This window comes from Vollenhovia emeryi, unplaced genomic scaffold, assembly GCF_000949405.1.
Source record: "Vollenhovia emeryi isolate VEMERY1.0 unplaced genomic scaffold, V.emery_V1.0 DF939124.1, whole genome shotgun sequence".
In the NCBI taxonomy this organism is placed as follows: Eukaryota; Metazoa; Arthropoda; class Insecta; order Hymenoptera; family Formicidae; genus Vollenhovia; species Vollenhovia emeryi.
Window position 1 is genome coordinate 1926520 of NW_011967242.1, and position 23035 is coordinate 1949554.

The following is a 23035-nucleotide window of genomic DNA, read 5'->3' on the forward strand; positions in this document are numbered from 1 at the left end:
TTACCGTCGAGCCGTGAATCCGCGGAGAAGGAGACTCGCGACGCGCACAACCGCCGGCGATCGGCGTCCGAGGGGGGCGAAGATGGCGGGCGATTTCGCGCGCGAGCGAGACCGGCGGAGTTTGCGGATCGTAATCGCGCTCGAAACACTTTCGAACGTGCGTCCCGTACGCGCGTGTACGCACAGCGACTAGAAAGCGGCTCGGGTGGCGCGCGGCAGCACGGAGGGGTAACAGACCCCGCGCGACCCTCGCACTGCGAATGACGTACGCGCTACGTGCGACGCGCCGGGACTCACCCCCTCCACGCCGCCGCGCGTTACCGGTAGCCGGGCCGCTGCCGGGTATTCGCGAATGTTCGCCGGCGCGCCGTGAATCCGCCGAGACGCGAGGAAGAATCGCGACGCGCTTTACTCTCAACGCGACGCACTTTTTCAACGTGTACTTACGGACGCGAGGCATCGCCGCCGAACCGCAGAGCCATCGAAGTACGGGAAAGAAAGATCGGCGACGAGCGGCGAGCGTCGTGCGTCGCTCGCGCGCCAATGGCAGCGAGCGACCGCGACGACGACTGCCGAGCATTGCCGAGGTCACCCGAACGGCGTATTTCCCGATCGCTGCAGATCTCAGTCGTCGAAGAACGACGAGGATCCGTTTTTCGATGCTATCGCGATCGCGTACGCGTCTGTTCTCAACGCAACACAAATCTGGACGCGTACTCGTGAACCTACAAGTTACCAGCGATCCGTAAATCCATCGGCAATACGAGAAAGAAAACTTTGCGACGAGCAGCGGCCAGCGTGCGTAGTTTGAGCGCCAAAACGGCGAGCGACGATTGACGGACGTTGCCGAGGTTACCCGAGCGGCGTATTTCCCGATCGCCGCAGATCTCAGTCGTCGAAGAACGACGAGGATCCGTTTTTCGATGCCATCGCGATCGCGTACGCGTCTGTTCTCAACGCAACACAAATCTGGACGCGTACTCGTGAACCTACAAGTTACCAGCGATCCGTAAATCCATCGGCAATACGAGAAAGGAAACTTTGCGACGAGCAGCGGCCAGCGTACGTAGTTTGAGCGCCAAAACGGCGAGCCGACGATTGACGGACGTTGCCGAGCTCACCCGAGCGGCGTATTTTCCGGCCGCGGCGAAACACAGTGTTTTTCGCGATCGTGTACGCACTGTACGCGCTTGTTCTCAACGCAATATTTGTCAACGTGTACTTGCGAATGTAAGGCGTCACCACCGCACCGCAAATCCACGGACAAAGGAAGAAAGAAAAGTTTTGTGGCGAGCAGCAGCGAGCGTACGCAGTTCGAGCGGCAAAGACAGCTTCGCGACGGTTGACGGACGTTGCCGAGGTCACCCGAGCGGGGCGCATTTTCCGGCGAATCACAGTCGCCGCGGTCGATGTTGTTCGCGCCTGTTCGCAACGCAACGCTCTTCTGAACGCGCGTACTCGCGGACGTGGACGTTACCGGCGATCCGCAAAGTCCAGCGAAACACAAGCGAGAAAGCGAGAAAGCGACGAGCAGCGGCCAGCGTGCGTCGTTCGAGCGCCGAAACAACGAGGGACGATGGACACTGCCGAGGTGACGTATTCTCCGGCAACGGCGAATCTCAGTCGCGTGACCCCGCGGGAGACGGCGATGAAAAGGACGGAGGCAGATTGTTCCACGCGACAACGAGGTATCGTGACGTTGACACATACTCGCGTCCGTTTCTTCTCGTGTACTTTTCCGTCTGTCCGCAGCGATTTCTCGCGGCTGTCGACGAATACCGCGGGGCAGATACGTGACGGTGCGCCGCGCACCGAGGCGCCGGGGATTCGAGATAGAATTTCCACCGGCGAGCTCGCGCGTCGCGCGAAGGGAGATCGAGAGAGAGTTGAGAAAATGAATGGCTGCGTCGCAAATCTATCACTTGACAAGGACCCAAGAGTAGGGTCGAGAGGTACGTTGTATTAACCCTTTGCACTCCTGTGTCGAGTGTGACTTTACATCAGTTTGTATCTCAGGAGCTTCTTCGTCGAGTCTCACTCGACATTTTTTCAAATCCGAACTAATAGATGAAGTATAATTCGGAGTGCAAAGGGTTAAAGAAATCAAGAAACGTGCCGGTTTGATTGACCACAAGTTTCCCATTTTCATTCTTAATCGTCACCGGTGACGATCAGTAACTTGTTTCTTCGTCGCTCGCCCCTAAACTTGTGCACTTCCTCAAGTAAACTCGTGGATTTTAAGGATTTCCTTTCTAAAACCTTTCATTTCAGGTAAACTTTTCCAAGGGAACAATTATTAACCGGAAAATGTATGATTTAGCGTGCGCTCGCTGAGAAAATTATCGTCTATCAGCGAGAACTGAAAGACCAAAGAGAAAGCAAGGCGAAAGGTGCGTACGCATGCGTGAGGATGCGCGGCGCGCAGATGAAATTACGGACGGGATTCTATCTCGAAGACCGACGTGAATTGTGCAGCGTCAAAGGGTGAGCAGGTCGGACGGAGTTGGACGGTATTAAATAGCGAGGTGCGTGAATTTAGCAAATTATCCCCCGAAGCTGCGCTCAAGTTTTGCGCCCGCCGGTAGCGCGAATTTCAGAATTTTCATTTACTCCCGTCGTAGCGCAAACAGCGATACGGTTGTATCTAACGAGAAGCTTGCTTGAATATGAAAGCGCGTTGCGAAAACACGGCGAAGAAGCTACTTTAAACACGTTGATATCAATAAGCAATGCGGGAGCGTTGATTGCTTCGGAAAACGCGATCGAGCGGCGCCTGAGCGCGGTTCTTTTTCGTTCTCGGAGCGTTTTCGCAACGCAAATTGGTCGTTATTTTGTAGCTGGAAACTGTGGTAACAAATCTCTCTCTCTCTCTCTTGCCCGATTACGTTGAATCCCACTTCGGCTGGTGAAAAGCTACTCTAGGTAATCTTAATTCTCGCAACAAATTGCAGAATTCTACGATTTCACGTGCCGTACATTTCAATGTGTACGAGGACATCCGGAAAATAAGGTAACATTTCTTAAAAATTCGAAAAGCCATATATTTTAATGAAACTTACAGACGTTAATGTAGTTGTGCACTATTTTTCAATATAATCGCCTCTAAGTTTAATACATTTTGTCACCGTAGGACGAGTTTTTTTACGCCAGTATCAGAAAACTCTCGCGCCAGCTTTATATCGCTAACGATCTCGTGAACAACAGTACGTGAAATTTCAGGGCACGTTTCATGGAGATTGTCAATTGTCGAACGGCGATCGGAAAGAAGGTGTTCTCCAATTTTGTACGCAATTTCGTCGGACACAACAGACGGCCGTTCACTTCTCTCTTCATCGTTGAAATTCCTTGAAATTGTGCACAAAATTGGAGAACACCTTCTTTCCGATCGCTGTTCGACAATTCATAAAATTGTTAGTGATATGAAGTTGGCGCGAGCGTTTTATGGTACTGGCATAAAAAACTTTGTCCCACGGTTGACAAAGTGTATTGAAGTTGGAGGCGACTATGTTGAAAAATACTCTGGGAAAACAAAGACAGTTGGCAACCCATTTTGGAGCCCACAATTAGTAATCGAATTAATTGGATTGTTCGTAACACTCTAATCTTTTACGACTTTTACCCCGCGCAACTAAAAATCGCAATTAGCTAATCTATGTCCAAGAATTTTAAGTAACACTAATCAATTCTTTCAATTAGTTCTGTCGATATTCAGCAACGCAAAGATCATTTTCAAGAGGCACTAACCGAAATATTAAACAGTCTAACTACTCTCTAAAATTTGTGGAGTGAAAATACTGCCATGGAGTGAAATGTTTACTCCATTGGAGTTAATATTCACTCTGTTGGAGGAAATATTCACGCCAATAGGGTGAACATTTCACTCCATGGCAGTATTTTCACTCCACAAATTTTAGAGAGTACAAAGAAAACTCGTAAAAGATTCGAGTTACGAACAATCCAAATAATTAATTCGATTACTAATCGTGGGCTCCAAAATGGGTTGCTAACTGTCTTTCTTTTCCCCAGAGTAGTGTACATCTATATTAACCCTTTGCACTCCTATGTCGAGTGTGACTCGACATCAGTTTTTATCTCAGGAGCTTCTTTGTCGAGCCTCACTCGACATTTTTCCAAGTCCAAACCAATAGATGAAAATAGATGAAATATAATTCGGAGTGCAAAGGGTTAACAGCACGTGCAAGTTTCGTTAAAATATATGCAGTTTTGAATTTTTAAAAAATGTAACTTTACTTTCCGGATATCCCTCGTATGTGTAGAGTGATGGACAGAATGGGTGCAAAACTTTTTCTTTTTAAGTGATTTTAGGAACGCGCATTTAGATTCAGATTTATGGTCCGAAACATTTTCTATGGGGAACATTTTACTCGAGAGAAATAGATCGGAAACGCTCAAGATCTTTTATGAAATTGCGAGGAAACCTCTATTCCTAAATTCTTGTAAATTAAAGACGCGAATATCGTAATAGGTCGTCTAAACTAGAATTGAATCGCGAGGAAACGTTTGAACAGTATCTAGAATAACACATCCTTTATTGGTAATCGATTTTCAAGCGCACATACTTAATGAAGGCGTCCAACTTCCGCGCAAATAGGGAACAGTAAGAAAAATAATTTTTTGTTTGCCGACACGGACGAGAAGCGACAATGCGGTAAGGCCATGTGGCGTAAAGGAAGGAATTTATCAACGGGAAAAGGTCCTCGCCGCATTATGTGAATATTTTATTTTTAATTAGATTTTTCGTTTCGCAAAACTTATGAGACTCGAAATCTCTCGCGACTGGGAGTGAATTAAACGAGAAATTACGGCCAGAAAACAAAGTTGAAATTAAATTAAAATTATAAGCAGAAATAAATTCAAGTTGAATTAAAATTACGACTTGCGAGTGAAACACCGAATATCTTTCATCACTTCTCGCTTGGTTTTGATGCTAGCTTCAGGGAACGATTCATTTTCGTACAATGCTACTCGCGTGTATGCGTGCGTAAAAAAGTTCAATCGCGTCTTTCACATTTCAGTCTGCCAGGATCGACCTGGTTTTGTGCGTACCGCGAGGGATAGATATTTTTTCGCGAAACCGAGCACTCGCAAGGAACGTAAATCCACGAGCACGCGCCGCTGAAAGTTCCCGTTCAAACGCGCGAAGATCGATTCGACGTTCCCCCGTACGAATGTTCTTCACGATGATTGATAATCGACCCCCGTGCGATCAATAAAGTTTTAACTGCTAGAGGAAACGTGTATCTTTCACACTTAAAAATTTTGAGACAAATATTAATACCAGATTTTGTCGAAAATGCAACTGGTAATTTCAAAGTAAACTTTTATATTAGATTTAAGAAAAGATTTTACATGTCCTGGCACATGTACGTTTGCTCTTTTGAGTTTACGTGCCGCTCGACTTTTTCCTATTTGCGAGAATATTTTCGAGAGCCGCGAGGAATATCTTCGAACCGTCTTTTAATTCTTCGATAATTTCCCCGATAAGAATACAGGCGATGTGAGCAAGAGCGAGGAATAATGTTTAAATAGGCGGTGCAAATACGCGAACATATATTTGAAACTTGCGCCAGCGTCGCGACACTTCTTTGCATAAGGCAACATTACTTTAAGCGATAAGTGGAAAACACGTCGGTGTTCTCGCGCCCGGCAGATCCCATTTGTGGACCTTTGGTGAGAGAAAAGTCGTTTCACTGTCACTTGAAAACGTGACGAATTTAAAAACCGCCAGTCGTATGCCATCAATAGCCAGAGCGGGTAATTAAAAATCGGGAAGAAAGCAATCGTTTGACGTTTATTAAACTACATTAATTACTCAATAATTAATCACTACCACGCATCTTTTGTATAGTTTTTAAAGTAACGAAAGTGCCACTAAACAGATTCGCCGAGTCTGAATTCGACAGGTAGATCACTTTCGACAATTCGAAATTATTCCTTAAACTTTTGAAACGTACTATTAGTTGTGTAGATTTTTTTAGAGACAAACTACTTTACCGCGAAGAAAAATTAATCAATGTTAGTCATAATTTTCCGTTGTATTGCATGTGTGTCGTTTTATTAAAAGAACGGCGCACCTTTATTGACGTCGGTGTATATTAATTGCAGGACGACACTTGATAAAGCAAACCAATTAGCAATGACCGATAGTGCTGCGTCAAGGCCATGGTTCGTTCTTTGTTTCAAGATATTGATCGACAGGTATGTTCCTAACATTTGAGACTAATGATCTTATTCTTAGAGTCTCCGTCGAAAGGCCAAATTTTGTTGCAAAATATCGCAGAGTTAAATTATTCCAAATTCCGTAGACATTAAGGATATCTTAGTTGAACATTGAAGAGGAACAATTAATTCGCCTTTTTAATTGCTGCCCGAAAGGTCTCCGAATGTCGAAGCTAGCTTCTATCTTATTATTCTTTCAAATATTTAAACCGGAAATTAAACGTTTCCTGCATGGAACTGTTTTCAAAAGACATTTTTTAAAAAATATAGCAAGATTATGTTACAAACGACTCGCATCAAACCCATGAAATTTAATACGCGTGTCAACGTTATATAATCTGGCCAAAATGTCAAAGCGAGTGAGTGTCAGTTCTAGAAAAAGCGCCAATTGACTTTTTATTTCATCTCAGATGCAATCTTTGTTCGCTACAACGTTATGCCAAAAGGGGGGTCGCCACTCCGTCCTGCAATATCTTCAAGCTACCGTAAATGAAAATATTCAAACGGCCTCATCATTTATGATGATTCGTTATGTATTGATTAAGGGGGAAAGTGGGACTCGCGTGAGTACAAAGCGTTGCACGATCACCACAACGATCGAGACTTTTATTGCGGCAACGTTTGCCGACGTGTTAATGACATTCTATTTCCGTTGCCACGCTCTGCGAGGAATCAGTATCTTTGTAATCAAATTTAGCCGCGACCCGACCCTCGTGCGTTAAACGCGGGGTGTTGGTGCTAATTCAGTTCCGTAATTGTGCTGGGGCAGTTTATGCGTCTCGTTACCTCCAATCATTTATGCTTCCTGTATAGGATGAGGCCTTGAGAAAAAAATCCAATTACTCCTCCGGTCATTAATGAACAATACAAGCAGACGTAATTTATGTAATGCGAATGCCGTTTCTACGAAAGATTTTGATAGATATAATTTTTTTCAAGAAATCATTTCTCGCCGCAGTAATTTCCCATAGAGGAGAAATGCGCGTCCTCTATTTCTAGAAAATATTCTTTAGCGTACACTAAAGTATATTCGAAGATACGTATCTTCGAAGAATGTTAGAAATGTTTGTACGAAACGCGAATTGTCGCGCCGAGATCACGAGACGCATTCGTCGCGATAATTATTTCGAGCATTTTCGCCGATTACCACGTGCCCGCGATAAATTGTTGTCAAAGTTGCCAGACGACTATTAACGTTTCTGTCAGTTATAAACTCGCGCCGTTTCCTTAAATACTTGACGCGAACACAATAATGATCGCAGAGACAGAACTTTGTTTTATTCATTATTCGAATTGCGCTGCGTATAATCAACCCTCGGTGCATTCCTCCGCGCGAACCGCATTAGAAATCTAGCATTTACCAGGAATGTACGGAACGAACATCATTTCGCTGAAACTGTGTCATCGTAAGCTGTGTGCAAGGAAGGGATAAGCATTTCGATTCAATGTATCGGCGTATAACAAGCAATTGGAGCTTCGCTCGTGCAATTGAAGATTAATTCTCGCGCGAGGTATTAGACGAGGCAATGGCGCGAACGCAAAATCGGATATAATCGTAGAGGTCCCAGGTAACTGAGCGAGAGTTAACGCTCAAAACAGCGTCAATTAGCAGCTGACGCGGTCCCTTACCCTCGTAGACACGCGTCATCTGTTAATTAACAATGGACCCGCCAACAAAATGCCACCCGCCGGCTCGCAACGGGAATTGTACAACTTCCTCCCGTTCGCCACTCGTTCGATGAATTGTGCTATAATTGATTTCCGCAATACTTTGTCAATCTAATGCCTTAACCAGTACTGGCGAGAAATGTCGACGCAATTAGTGGACAGTTTTCTTAAACATCTCCCGTTTCATATTATACACTTTTTTTTTATAGTCCTTTTAGTTATAATTTTTTATCGAGTGCCTGAGGCAAACCATTATTTTGCATTGAAATTTTTATTATTTATTTCTACTGCAGACCAAAGCTAAAAATTGAGTTCAATCTCTTTTGAAGTCTGAGAGACAATGCATCCTCCCCGTCTCCCCTTTCTCTCTCGTTCGTGCGCTCTTAAAATTCAACTTGACTTAAAAAAACGCCCAATTAATCGACGTAGGCAATATTAAATAATACTATAATACAATTTTATAATACAATAAGAACGTTTAATTCGTTCCGCAATGGCTCTTTTTCTATTCATATCGCGTTTTTTGTTCGTCGAACCGTTCAATACTCGAGGCTCTTAAGTTAAATCCTTCAATTTGAAGGATCTCACGTGCGATTGACGTGAGGCTATCATTCGGATTATGAGGTTCAATTATACTTGATCTCCATTGTAATATGAACAAACAAATATTACAGTCCGATGAAATGACGAAGCTAGATGTTTTGCCGAGTGATAATATTGCGATTAGCCGCATTGCGTATTCCAGAGCTATTTGTCAGATCGGAACGCAGGTGGATATCAACGAGGGAATTTCTTGGATAAATATTATTCAATTATATTGACTTCCATCTGGCTTTATTTAACAGTAATAATAACTTACATATATCTTACACGTTGCAGAAATAGAGGCTTAAAAATCTAACGTCGATCTAAGATATCGATAAGTTTATATTTTACGTCACTTTAAACAATTACGTCCCTGGCGTGTCCCTCCATATTTGCACGCGTTGCATGTACGACGAGCCATCCTGTACCACGTTGAAATTTATTCAGTCATAGAGAATGATATACTTCTATCCTCTCAGCTCTATCCCGGGGGATCTGCCCACACGACCAACCTATGGGGAGCTCTTGGCGGAAAAGCGCGCTTGAAAAAGCACGTTGGAGCCACCTAAATCCTGCATAAGGTTCTTGCGGTAAATTATGGCATTATGTCGAGATTTAATAAATAATAAATACCAGCCGCGTCGGTGAAACGCCTTCGCCGTGCTGAGGAAATTTGGATCATTTCGCGTCTCCCATCGCGTTCGGCAATTTTGTGTAGTAACAAACGTAATAAAATTGGACGTCCTGGCCTTTTACGAATAAACGAACGTGTTACACAGCTGGCGAAGGTCACGGTCAGAATTAGACTCGAATAAGCTTATATACTTCATCCAATAGTTGGAAGATGATCTTTTTTAATCGGCTCAGCTTTCATCTGTCCTTGCGTGCTATTTTCATTGGCGAAGTGGACATCGAAACTAGGGGCAATTAATTTGCCGGTCGAGAGAAACTTGTTCCGAGCGCTCGGTTGGTCGAACAGTGCCTTAAATCGTTCCTTGGAACGAAAGTGATTGTTATCACTTACTCTGAAATTGCTACTTGCCAATTAAGTTGTAACTTTATGCCCCGACCTCGCTCTTGTTTTCCTTTCCCATTTCAACATCGACATTATTCAATTCGCGAAACGTTGTATTTATCTTTTGTCTGCAAGTTGGTTTCCTTCTTGCAGGATGCTTTAAGGATTTCTCTTGATGCTTTTCCTAAGCCAGACTAAATAATTGTTTCGCGACGGGAAACGCGGGATCGCCGTCTTTCCGCGGTAAACGATTAAGAACAGTCTTGCATATAAATTTGTGAGCATAACTTATTTAAAGTTACACAACGATAAGAACTGCCGTTGAACGATTATTTCATATACTTGGTTATTCAAAAGCCAGAGTTATTGCTTTATCGGTGCTGACTCACTAGACAAATACGTTCTTCAATCGCGGGTGGAAATAAATTCCGCGGGGACAGATTCAGGAAGAAATTTCCGAGTTCTACAAATAACCAGCCGTGACATCGCGGCAACCATTCGCGTAATTATGATTAGATTACAGTTGGACGACCTCGCGGTTCTTAAAATAACTACGCTTAACGAGCTCGCTGCTATGAGAAGGCACCTGAAAGGGCGGTTTGTCATTAACAAATCTAGCGTCTCGTGGGCGTTGAGATTGACGAAGACTTGAAAGTTTAAATTAGGCGTGTCCTGACCCGAAATCAGATTACCCTTCCGTTACGAAACGAGGGTGTAGGTGTGCCGACGACGGGGGATTATATTTGTCTCCCCCTTCTCGCTGACATGCGGAACGACATAATTACAGACAACATGCATTATCGCGTCCTTAAGAAAAGGCAGTCTATAACTCAAAGCAAATACGATGTCGCGTGCCACGTAATTATCGTCTACCTGCTCGTCGCGCCGGCGCTTACGTCGAATTAAGATCGCAAGTAATTTACCTAATATTAAGGTCACAAAGCACGAGCTTGTTAGTTTAACTAAAAAGCTTCGTTATAAATTATGAGGAAGGATCAAAAAGGATTATAATTGCGCGCGAGCGCGCGCGTATTTACGTAAGACAAATGCAATAAGCAACGCGCTCTTGAAATTTTTATTTTCAGTTATTAAAACGCCGCGTTAGAAACCCTAATCGTTTTCATTAAAAGTTAATTGAAGTCACGAAGATATCGCTGGCATCGTAGATAATTATTTTCTTATACAGGAATAGTTGAATGCCTGTGGGACATATACCCTGTAGCTTTCAGTTTCAAACGGAATTGAAATTCTGCAAGGCCCTTGAGAAATCGAGGAAGCGTTGGCAGAGCCATACACGAGTTGCATTATCATGGACAAGGTTCATGATCTGACCAGCAACCGCAATGTCCCAAATGTGTCCGTGCATTTGTCGCCGCGCGGCCGTCTCTGTGTTTGATTCGATCCTTATTCAGCCTTACAGTGGGCGAGTCCTGTAACTGATTACGCGCATCGATTTCAGGGCTTTATTTGCGAGCGAGCGTATCCCGCAAACGCGTACGTTACAAGCCTTCGAGAAACGTAGCAAATATTTTGCAGGCATCCGGAGTATCCGCGAGATATCCAGGAAATGCGATGCGAAAGTGATTTCCGAAGATTGAAAAACATCTGATATGCATTCTTTGTCGAGCGAAGGAAAAAAATCGGAACTGTCGGCTCATGATTTTTATGGCTGTCGCGGATATATTTCAGAGTTGTACGATAGCTCGAGAGAAAGGAACATATTTTTTTTTATGCTCTGAACTTTGGCGAGAGATTTTGATCGACTGGTAAAATCAATCCGTTCGTGATAAAAATATTAGAAATAGACAGCCGTGCAATATGTTCTTTTATTAATTATTCATAAATTTTGCGATAACAATTTGCGGAGAAATTCCGGCATCTATCGCATTATGAAGTGTATAAATATATGTAATTATATATTTATTCCGAGATTTATTCTCAAGTTTGCAACTTAGCTTTTATCTAAATTCTTTGATGCATTCATAATATGCGTGAAATATGGGGAAGAAGAAACGGTAGCCGCATTCATACACAGGGATATGACTTAAAGGACGAAATTTTTTTTAAATAAAGATACGAAGTGCAACGAAAACTGTCGATTTCATTCTGCTGTTCTTGAATAGGACAAACGTGTGAAAAATGTAAGACATTTCAATACCAAATTCAACGCGAAAAGCATTTCGAATACATCTCTAAAAATTTACCTCGCCAGATGTAATAGCGGCATCTTAGAAAATACGAAAAGTTCCTTCGAACCCTTCGAGGAAAAAATATCTAATATTTTTTTTCTTTTTAACATATATACGTACAAACGAGGATACAGACTGCCACAAACAGCATTGCCGTGAGAAACGTATTTCAAACTGCAGCGAAAAGGCATCCAATTGTGCGCGAGTATTTCCTGGAAAATATCGTCTCTGATAATCTTAAGTGCGCAAGAAATTCATTTAGTTGATTATAATAATGATACCACTAATAATAATTTCTTAGTTCAGTTAATGAAAAACTATAATGCTACGCGATATAAACATTAAGAGAAACGAAGGTTTTTATCTACAAGTTTCTTACGACACACATATATCTCTTCCCCATACATTTATTAAATCGTTTGCAAAGTTCCGGTAAAATTCTGCTGAAGCGTAATTCAAAGTACACCCATGAGTGGCAACAATGGTATCGATTGATCAGAACTATACGTTTGCATATTACAATTGAAAAAGCTGTGTTTCAGTAACGAACAGCAGACAGTGAGAGAAACAACTTGTTGGATATTGTATCGTGGCTCCATTTGCAGCGGCGTCCGCCAATATGAGCCGATCGATCGGACGTGTGACGAGCAGCGCAGGCCGGGCAGAGCGTGAAATCGCAAATAAATATCCACTTATCCGGCAGATTTGCTACGAGTGGATTCGCGAAGCCGCGAAACGGGCCACACTTCTGGGCTTTCGTCGCGTGACACGATCCGAAATAGGCCACCGGGTATGTGTACCAACCGGGCAGGGGCAAGTTGAAGCGATCCCGCGGGTGCCCTCAACCCGTAACACGCTCTTTTCTAACACCATTGCTGGGGACACTTTCTTTTTTCCTCCCCTTCGGTACTTTTCTCCCCGGCAAATTGGTACACCGATATAATTGGCGTCGCAAGCTCTCGTTCGCGTCGCGTATTTTGAGAGGGACTAACCCGGGAGATCCGCTTAACGAACGATATCACGCGGAGCGCTACCTTATGCAAATTGCGCGGAAGAGCGGGTAAAAAGGTCGGTAATCAAACTTTGGGAGAAAATAAGGTTTTCGCTAGAATCTGTGTTGGTAAGTCCGCAATTAAACTGCTGAGCTTGGAAACTGACTGGCGCAAATTTAAGAGACTCCATAACGATTCCCGTTACCTCGGTAATCCCGTCTATCTTGGCATGCCGCACACGTAAGAGTCATATGTAAGTTACGGAAGCTTATGTAAAACATCCCCGTCATGTCTTAAGCGGGGTTGACTTAAACGTCATTAAACTCGCGAAATCTTGTTTCGCATCGCTGTTGCATAGACGTGACGTCAATACTTGTGTGAGGTAGATTACTGATGTACCGCGGCAAGAATATGAAAGCTCAGAATCGCTTCGACGCGCAAATGACGCTGTTCTTCCTCACTATATATTCAGTCTCCCGAATTAATCTTGCCACGAAACTAAATGTTCTTGCCACTAAATCGTGGCAAGAATAAAAGGTTGCAACAATAAATCGGTGTAAATTTTTAGTTTGTTACACGTGTTTTTCACACATTAATATGTGCTATTTCTCGTATCTTTTACCGTTAACTAGAACTGAGCCTTTGGACAATACGAAAAATGTCTTTCTCGAGTAAAATTGTAGATTCGTCGAGAGCTTTTTAATTCTGCGAATCAGTGGAAATCTAGCTTTTAAGTTGGAATTTTATTTTATCAGTGCAAAAGTATAATGTAATATTTCAAATTACTGCAGGCTCTTTGCTCGCATTATCGAATTTGTCCATCTTTCCTCGCGTTGAAATTCTAATAAAATTTCTATGCGGCTATAACTTTTATTCTCAGCGTTTCAAGCATCTCGGCATCACAATGTGTCCTCTTATTACTCCAGCATCAGCTGACACAGCACTATTGTCCATATATTGCGTTCGAACCGGCGAACCGCAAAAGCGGACTACAATAGGATACATTCTCCTCGTCTTCTGATAAACCGGACCTGAGCTAATGTGAATATGTGTGCATTTTATTATTATATATGCAACATTAGAGGCTTTCCTTTCAAATACTTTTTATTTCTATGATTTAAAAAGAAACGTATTCTCCGCGTCCTTGTGTAATATATTTTTCCGTTGATATGATAATGTATGAATAATTAGATTTTTGTCTCATTCCCCTGATCCATAAAATATGTTTCTCGCTGCAAGAACAGCGGTAATGTAATAAGGATTCATCGCGGAGCGTGAAATTGACGCATACGTGTGTTTAAAAACTACAATGATTCTGTTAAACCGCATCTTCGCGTCTTTGTCGTCAAAGGAAGGGAAAATCTCCCTTTATCACGGGAGAAGCCGACATTTTTACGCAAATTAAATAAAATGCAAAGCGAGCAAGATACCAAGTATTTAACAGTTTGAAACTGGGCACGAGGAATACGGGAATTGAGATGAGCTGAGGATATCCTTAATCAACTGCCTGACCTTTAAACCGGAGTTTCTACTCTGGTATTTTCAACTGCAACCCGGAATGATCCTGCAACGCGAGAGATATTATATCGTAAAGTTAATATCTTCTTTATATTTATTTAAATGTATAAGTATCCTCAATGTGCCGAAAGAGAGCGCATGAGATCTCTATACATCCCGTACATCTCGATACGTCTCTCTCGCACTGCAATATTTAATTAAATGCAAATGCTATATTCGCTTACGCCACTTCTTCCACTTCTCTATATTTGCTTCACGAAATTACTCTGTAATAAATTTATAATTATAACATTCGCAGAGAGCGACATCCCAGAACTCGCTGTGTCTAAAAAGTTTTCTTGCAATGAAAATTGACGTCGCTTTCGTCAAAGAACTTGACGTTATGATTGAAGAGTAGCGCACTTGGATACAAAATTAAAGAATCATTTTTTAAATTTTTGTTCCAAATAATTAGCCTTTTCCTTCGTAACAAATCCGCGTTGTTCGCAAAGAAAAGGCATACGTGTATTAAAAATAGAGAAAGAAAATGTAACTTTGGTTCTAAAACTCTAATGAATTGATCTTCTGCCTGAGACGCTATCTGTGAGAAACGTGAGATCTCAATTTAAGCTCATTACGAGACTATGAATAATTCCCGTGACGGTATAATTGACTTTCTAAGCGTCGTCCTGGCGGAGGAGCTTTCTCTTTAATTGTTTGACCATCCGCTGTTGGCTTTATCATTATTCTACGTCCGCAAATTACGCCTGTATTAATCTAATCGAACACGTGCGCTATTGTTGAATACTGCAGGATATTTTCATTGCCGGGAGTTGTCCCGCGAAATGCCACTCGAATGTGCACTCGAACACCTCTCGAGACTCTTGAAATCGCATCGCACGCTGATCTATTTCAATGGCAATCGTGCATTATGTTGCGTTGAAAGACGCATCGGTCGATTAAACGGTCGGAAACATACACAGTGCGTCTGTCTGAATTTTTACCAAACCGTGCAATTCTTAAATTTAGTCATATTTCTGTGTATAAGTTTCAAAAAGACCTTTGCGGGTAAAGAAATTACTGTATACACGTAGACTTGGCATGAGGCCTTCACCAAAATCTACATTGTGTTTACAGTATACGGTGGCAGCGAGAAAATAAAATTAATTAGATTTAATGCCATTCAAGCTTTATGTATGTACGTAATGTGAGCTCCGTGATTTATTGCTCGAGCTAACATTCTCGGCCTGCCAATAAATTTGATCTTGTCGAGCTTGACAAATTTGGCATAATGGTTAACAGTGTATCACGGAAATAACCATTTGGGGGCATATATAATCGATAATGCAACGTGTAACCAACGCTGCGTGGCATATCCTTGATATTTAAATTCGCCAGTCCGTTCGTGACATGGAATGAGATCTACTGTCCGTTGTTCGCAATCGTTGCCCACGATTGGTTTCTGCTTTTAATCAACCATTGATGACTCTGCTGATAACCTTGCGTTAATATATGTAAAGTTAGTATGCATTCATGCGTACAGTTGAAGACATAACATACCAACAATGCCAAATAATCCGTATTGCCAATAGACCCGCGAGTGTAGCTGTGGTCGCATGCTAGTCTGGCAAACAGTATGCATTTAATTTCATTGTCATAAAGTTTGCTCCATGTTCCTCTCACTTTGTTGCATTAAGTTGCAATTTTATTGCTGCTCAACGGGAATTCCATAAATAATTTAAACACGAATATACCTCTGTGAAGTTGGTACCTCGTGTCTCAAAACATCTTTTTTTTCAGTTCTGAATGCACCCCGAAGAGTTCTAGAGTTCCTTATCAATTTTAAAAATAGTTCTGGCGAATAAACCTAAAAAAGTTAAATTTGAAACTTGGGGATGCTAACTTCACAAAATGAAATCTCGAAATCAGCGATAACACTAAAAGTATTGGAAATATTTAATTTTGCCATTATGATTTCCTTTAGAACTCTTGAGGGGCTACCCAGAACTCCCAATAGAACTGCTGGAACTGTTAAAAAATTTTCCTTCTTCGGGATTTAGAAATTTTTCGGACCCAAGTATGGAAAATTTCCAAGTCCCGAAGGAGGAAAATTTTTTTTACAGAAAAAAAAATTTTTTTGAGACATGAGGTGCCAACTTCACAGAGGTCACGAATATAGAAATTCTCGCCGAACGAACGTTTTGTCTCTGACGCGCGATTTGATGCTTTTTTTTCTTAATTTATCCGCTTTCACAAACTATTAGACACGTGTCTACAGTTACAAAGGCCAAATTGATACATCAGTACGTATTACTATCCTGTAATGGATCTCTCGATATCCTTGACTACTCGTTCGCCGAACAAGTTGCGAAATTCCGTAGCCGATGTCTTCGGTTTCCGATCGATCACCTAATGATTATCGTATCTAGATAATAGACCGAAGGGCGTAGTGTTACAAAAGAAGAAGAGGTGTTGGTCGTCTGACCTACTAATACACGACTAATTAAAAGACAAACAAGGGCGCGTCGGGCCATTCCAGATATCGTCGATGCGAGATTTCGTTGATTAGCTCTCGTTTGATCGTTCATCAACTTAACGGCCAGTACTTTCGTAATGAAGTTTCGCATAACTTACGATCTAGTCATAGAATAACAGGGGATGTAACAATCATTTAAGCTTTACTCAGTTGCTTCTATTTTCACGAGTTTCTACGATAAACTTGTTTTTAGTATAAAGAGATTATCTACAGATAACACCTTATTGATATTTTCCGCGGGTGATGTTGATGACAAATATTATTGTGCAGTTACATCCATATTAATTTTTATTAATAAAAATATCGACGTGATAGATTGCTTTTGTATAATATGTCAATATTTATCAAATTAATCAATCGGGGTATTAGCGATTTCGTATGAAATTCTTTCATCAAAATATTGTCAAAGCTGTCGGGTGCAGGTATTAAACTCGATAGTAACAGCTCCATTTATTACACATAGAAGACTAAAGCCACGTCAAAGCGTTCCTTTACACATGACATAATCTATTACACACACGCTTCCCGTCATGTATAAGCTTATTACCACATGATATAATAATTAACGTTCCATTCAAAGTTACTAGTCGAAAAATTATTACCTCGAAGTGATGAAAAATATTGGCTGGCGCGATGTTGCGAATCAACTGCGGTAACAACGATAATCGATTATAAAAGGAAAACAGAGTCTTTCCTCCTTTTCACGATACCGGAGAATACTGGACAATATCGATGATTAAATTAATAATATGTGATTTCAGAACGGACAGTTCTGAGGGTCGGAAGAAGCGCAGCTGCGAGAAGAAAACTCACTTAACGGACAATAATCCAAGAAATCACAATGGAATCGCACGTAAGTTATCGAGTTATGTAATGATTGCATGCTACAATTGTAAAATTTACATTTTGTAGAATAATTGTGACTTTATTAACTTTGTCGTCGCCCACAGTGATGTTTATATTTTTGAGTTGAGAAAAAGTATAAATTTATTTTATTGCCGCTTTATTAAGTTACGTGATTTAATTTAGAATACGTTATAATTTTAGAGAATTAACTTGCAAACGTGAAAATTTATTTCTGAAGAATGCACAAAAAATATTAAATAGTAATATTAAATATAATTTTTTGTTTTATATACTTTCTACTTTGTGTGCGTGTGTGTATATTTTATATAAATTTTTCTAAATATTATTTTCACAATATTTCATTCACGATAAATCAGGAAAGTGTAAAATCGTCTTGTCCCGTGCATTACTATTACTAATTAAACAAGAATAATTAAATTCCGATGCTGCCTCCGCTGAAGAAAAAAAGACAAATGCGAATTTCGATCAAAGAATAAATCCAGTAACAAGTAACGGAAGATTGATTCCGTCATCGTTTCACAATTACGAGCGAACACTTTTAGCTGCGTTTTTGCTATAACAAGAATCGCTATATTGTCGATAATTCGTCCGATAAGAAGCATTTCAAAGATTCTTACGAAAGAATTAAAGAGAAACTCAGAAAGTTTAAAAGAGGTAATAATAATCTTGTTGTGTTCGATAGTAACATTTTTATAACTCTCCTTTCAATCTGCTTCTGTAATAAGAAAAATCTGTACGTTATGTATGTGTATTGTTTCGCAACGTATTGTTAGTTTTCCTTTAGCGGAACATCATGTTTCACAGAAGCTCACAGAATAACGGAACAAATTTTAATAAATATTTTTTCAGAGCAATAAATTTGTAATAAATTCTTATATTAACATTATTAAAATTTCGTTCATGTATTTTATACATTTACACAATATGTTGGTCTTTCTTTAGCGGAACAATATGTGTGTACACTATTGGAGTTGTAACAATGTTAATGTAAGAATTTGTTGCTAATTTGTTGCTCTCGAAAAATTATTTAGAATTGTCCAGCTCATTTTGTAGCTTTCTCCGAACAATAATGTTTCGAGAAAGGAAGACAAAGTTAGCGGAACATTATGTATGCGTAAACGGAAAAGTAATAACCATGTTATGAGAATTTATTGCTCTCGAAAAATATTAAATAGAATTTGTCCTGGCTATACTTCACGGTTCTCTGAAAAATAATGTTCCGCCAAAACAAGTTAGCGGAACACGATGTACACGTAAACGGAAAAGTAATAATGGTATGTTAATTTGTTGCTCTCGAAAAATACTAATTAGAATTTGTTCTACTTTACTCTGTAAGGAAGAACTTCTTCAGCGGCACGTCATTTTTCAGAGAAACGTACAGAATGAACAGAACCAATTTAAATTAACATTTTTCAGAGAGCATTAAATTAGCAATAAGTTTATATATTATTTTATATTATTATTATTATTTAGGTACACATACACGTGGGTTATATACATGATGTATAATAAAGAGTTAATACGTATTGCTGGTAATATTTTTCGTGAGCATCAAATAAGCAATAAAGTTTTATATTATCGTTATTATTTTATATACATCTATATACGTGGGTTATATACATCATGTATAACAAAGCTCGAGGTAATACGTACTTGCTAGTGGCATTCTTTCTATTATATTTGTTACCGACGTGAAATTTTATAGTTTGCGTGAAATTCGCAACCCTGAGATATTTGCTAAATGTTTCTATTAATATCTTCAAAGTGATAACTCTCTAAAAATATGTTAGATGCTTTATCACAAACTATCGGCAAACGTTGGCCAACGTTTTCCTTGAAGTGTTCAGTAGAAAATATCAAAAAGGCCAGACGGATCATTTGATTTATAAACGGACTCTCGGACGGCCTTTTGCATGGCGCAACTATTAATTTCGTTTTCTGAAATACTCTTTACGGGGGAATTCTAAGAATTTTCAACTTGGTACAACTTGGATTATCGACGCAAAGAAACTTCAAAGAAATACTGCCGGTAGCTTCCAAGGACCATTTCTGTTCTTCGTTTCTTTTCAATTTGCTTATTTCAAAATAATGCATAATTCAACATAATTTTCCATTGAAGTAGTTTAGTGTTTCAGTCCCGGCTGATTTATTTTATTTCCAATACAAATTTTTATTCGGTTTCTCTGTAAGTTTTCTAAGAATATTCGAAGTTTATTTGTGGAAAATTTACTTATAGCTGACATTAAATTTACAAAGAAACTTTTGTAAAGTTCATTATTAATAAGAACATAATATAAAAAAGATTTAATTTTTTAAGCTAAAGAATTTAGAAGCAAACTTACTTCAAAGGGAATCGCTATGTAAAAAATGTATAACATTTAAAACATAGCGTCGAACATCCTGTACGTTTTAATATTAGAAAATCTCAAGGCTAGAATTTTCGAAAAATTATCTTGTTTTCTTTAAAATAAAGTGTATTGTCTAAAACACTGACGTAACAATTTTGAAGTAAACTTTTTGTCTGCAACATTATTTGCCAAAGCTCGTTTAATCGTCAAGATTATGAGTGTGCTATTATCTATTTCGCGAATAAAACGGTATTATGTGATTCATCACGAAAATTAGACGCTAAGAAAACTTCAAGTGGTTTGTTGGCCGTAACGAGCATGCTATTTTCGACCTCGTTGCACTCTTGTTGCAACTCACTCCGCTCTTCCGTTCAGTTGAAAGTACATTAGCGCAGAGCGTTAGTCTCGTTTACAATGTAAATGTTATGAATATTATTAGATTTAATATCGAGCCAGCAATGTCAAGTTGCTACGCAATACACGTTACTCGAAATAGTTTCGGATCTAACATCTATATACAGATTTATTTAAACAATATTTGACAAGTGCGAAAAATCATTGCACACCCATAGCGCGTTTGAATGAATAATTCATACTTGTTCTTCTTATGCTTGTTTAAAAAAATAACTAAATCCCGCGACTTTTACATTTTCATTTTATTCAAAGGAAGAGAAGAAATTGTAAAGTTGCTGAAAACCCCTCTTAAAACAAAGGTCTTCTGTAAGTTTGCTAAGTAGTAACTTTGCTAAGTAAATCTTTCGGATAAATTAAAAATTTCCGTAAAACACTTTAAAGAAGCCGAGCAGAAACAATGCCTTTGATCCCATTGATATCGTCGCTTCGATATTATTGCAGCATCTGCAAATGTCTGACACGAACGCGCCGCTCTAGCAAGTTACTTCCGGGCACATTCAATGCCTTCCACGTGCATACGTAATGATTTTAACTGCCTCTACCACGTGAACACTTATGAGAGCTTACTCGGGAGCTTTGCGCGGATCATGAAACGCTATCGTTTAGAACGGTGGAACGCACATCCCACATTTTCCCCGCATGCGTTTTCCCGCATGGAGACGCGTCCGGGCCCGCTTTTAAGCACTCTCTGCTGTTCCCGCAAAACTTGGCGCTTTTCAGCGAGGTCAAAGCTTAACTTTGTCGAGCGAGGGCTCGTCGATTTCGTAACAACGAGGTTTTCTCTGACACTTCCCCTTCGCCACGGAGAAACTTCTCCCTCGAAGAATCGTGCGCTGATTTCGTGTCAGTCGGGTTATGACCATCGACACACACATTCCAACACGGAAAACGCAGCGACGCGAAAGTTGAGTTATCCCGAGCGACCTACCTTTTCCAACTTTTTAACGCGTACAAATAAACAGTCTCCTTCTTTTTTTTTCCTTGTCCATTCCTTTCTCCGAGAAGCTTCTGCTCGGAGAAAGGAAAGAGAGGCCACCGCGTTATTTCTTATTTTGTTCCCCGTACTTTTGATACTTTAATCTCGTCATCGGTTTGTACGCTGTTGGAATAAAAGTTGTAATAGTAGATGGTAATTTAAAACCACCAGGTACATTTGCTGTTCTAAAGGACTAGAAATACACGCGAGGTTTTTGCATACGCGCGCTATGTTTGTGTTATACACTTCATACAAGATATTGCTTTATGGTACGCTGAGAAAATTGCTGTGTGACGCGGTATAAAAATTGTTGTGCGACATATTGCGAAAATATTTTGTGCCGCAAGTTCGTCAGAGCAGTTCTACGAGATCGGTCCTCGGACAACATTTCGAGATCGTTTTCGTGCTCTTCCGAGAATTATTCCGTACTTTTAGTTGGGATTTCAATAATCCTTGTTTAAGCTTATCGAATTTAAATGAGCCCGCGCCTGCATAATTCGCAGATTATACAAAGCGGATATCTGCCGGCTAAATTGAACGTCAGGGAAACGATATCTCGCGTACGGGATCTGCCACGAAGTATCAGCAATCGCTGCTGTTATTGATGGCCGTCGTGTTCCGAACGTTCTCGATATCGCGCTGACAAGTGTCCTCTCAGCAGGAAAAGCTCAAGTTCGAACTCAAGCGAAATCTGGGTCCAATAGAGATGTTAGCCTTTCCTTGAATGACCGTTCATTTACTACCCCGAGAACTGCTACTGTAGATATATGGGTCCTCGTTTTATACGCCATATATATTACGGAGAGCGGTGAGGATCCGTTTCCGCCTACTTGTAAGTTACATAAGCAGCAAGAGGAGCAAGAGTGCATCTATTCCGGGATAGAGTCGCGTCTTTGAAATGTTTTTGTTACAAGTCCGACATTTTCTTTAAAATGGCCCATCGAACGGTAGCAGAAGTTTTCTCGCAACAAGATATTCGCAAAAGGAACGTAGAGGAGCAATGCAGTTTAAGATACGACTTTGCGGCATTGTGCCTAAAATTCTTTGAAAAATGAATAAATGTGTTCAGAACTACACGAGAAATAGTTTAGAACTCGTAGAACTATCGAAAATCCGTCAGCGTCTTAGTGTTACGATAAATAAATCTTTTTTTTTCTATCGGCTGTTTTTTGGTTTAAATCGCCAGAACTATTATTAAAAAGTATCAGGAACTATAGAACTCGACTGCATGCGATAAGAACTCCATTTTATTTTTGATCTGCTGGGAAATGATATGCCAACTTCACAGGCATTCCGAAATTTCTGATATGCCTGTGAAGTTGGCATATCATTTCCCAGCAGATCAAAAATAAAATGGAGTTCTTATCGCATGCAGTCGAGTTCTGTAGTTCTTGATACTTTTTAATAATAGTTCTGTTGATTTAAACCAAAAAGCAGTCGATCGGAAAAAAAGATGTATTTATCATAACACTAAGACGCTGACGGATTTTCGATAGTTCTACGGGTTCTAAACTATTTCTCGTGTAGTTCTCAACACATTTATTCATTTTCCAAAGAATTTTAGGCAGTGGCAAATCTCTGTTACTTTTTAATAATTCATAATCCCCGAACAATACCTTTCTAAGCAGATAAATGTGCTCTGCTGGTCGGAAAGTCATAGTTCCGGTTCTTCTAAAATATTTCTCGTATAGTTTTGAAGATATTTATT

General features: G+C 40.4%; 1 protein-coding gene across 9 annotated transcripts in view; it reads left to right on the plus strand.

The window, feature by feature from the left end:
• LOC105569394 (parathyroid hormone/parathyroid hormone-related peptide receptor-like) overlaps positions 1 to 23035 on the plus strand; it is a 59101-nt gene that overhangs the window by 17825 nt on the left and 18241 nt on the right. For 7 of the 9 annotated variants that reach the window (XM_012025829.1, XM_012025836.1, XM_012025837.1 and 4 more), the window contains one exon: positions 17484 to 17575. In XM_012025829.1, coding sequence (XP_011881219.1) covers positions 17564 to 17575 — 12 coding nt within the window. In that variant the 5' untranslated portion in view covers positions 17484 to 17563. Of the gene's footprint in view, positions 1 to 1628; positions 1689 to 2400; positions 2526 to 17483; positions 17576 to 23035 lie in introns of those variants that run through there. The other 2 variants (XM_012025835.1, XM_012025834.1) reach the window with 2 other exon arrangements.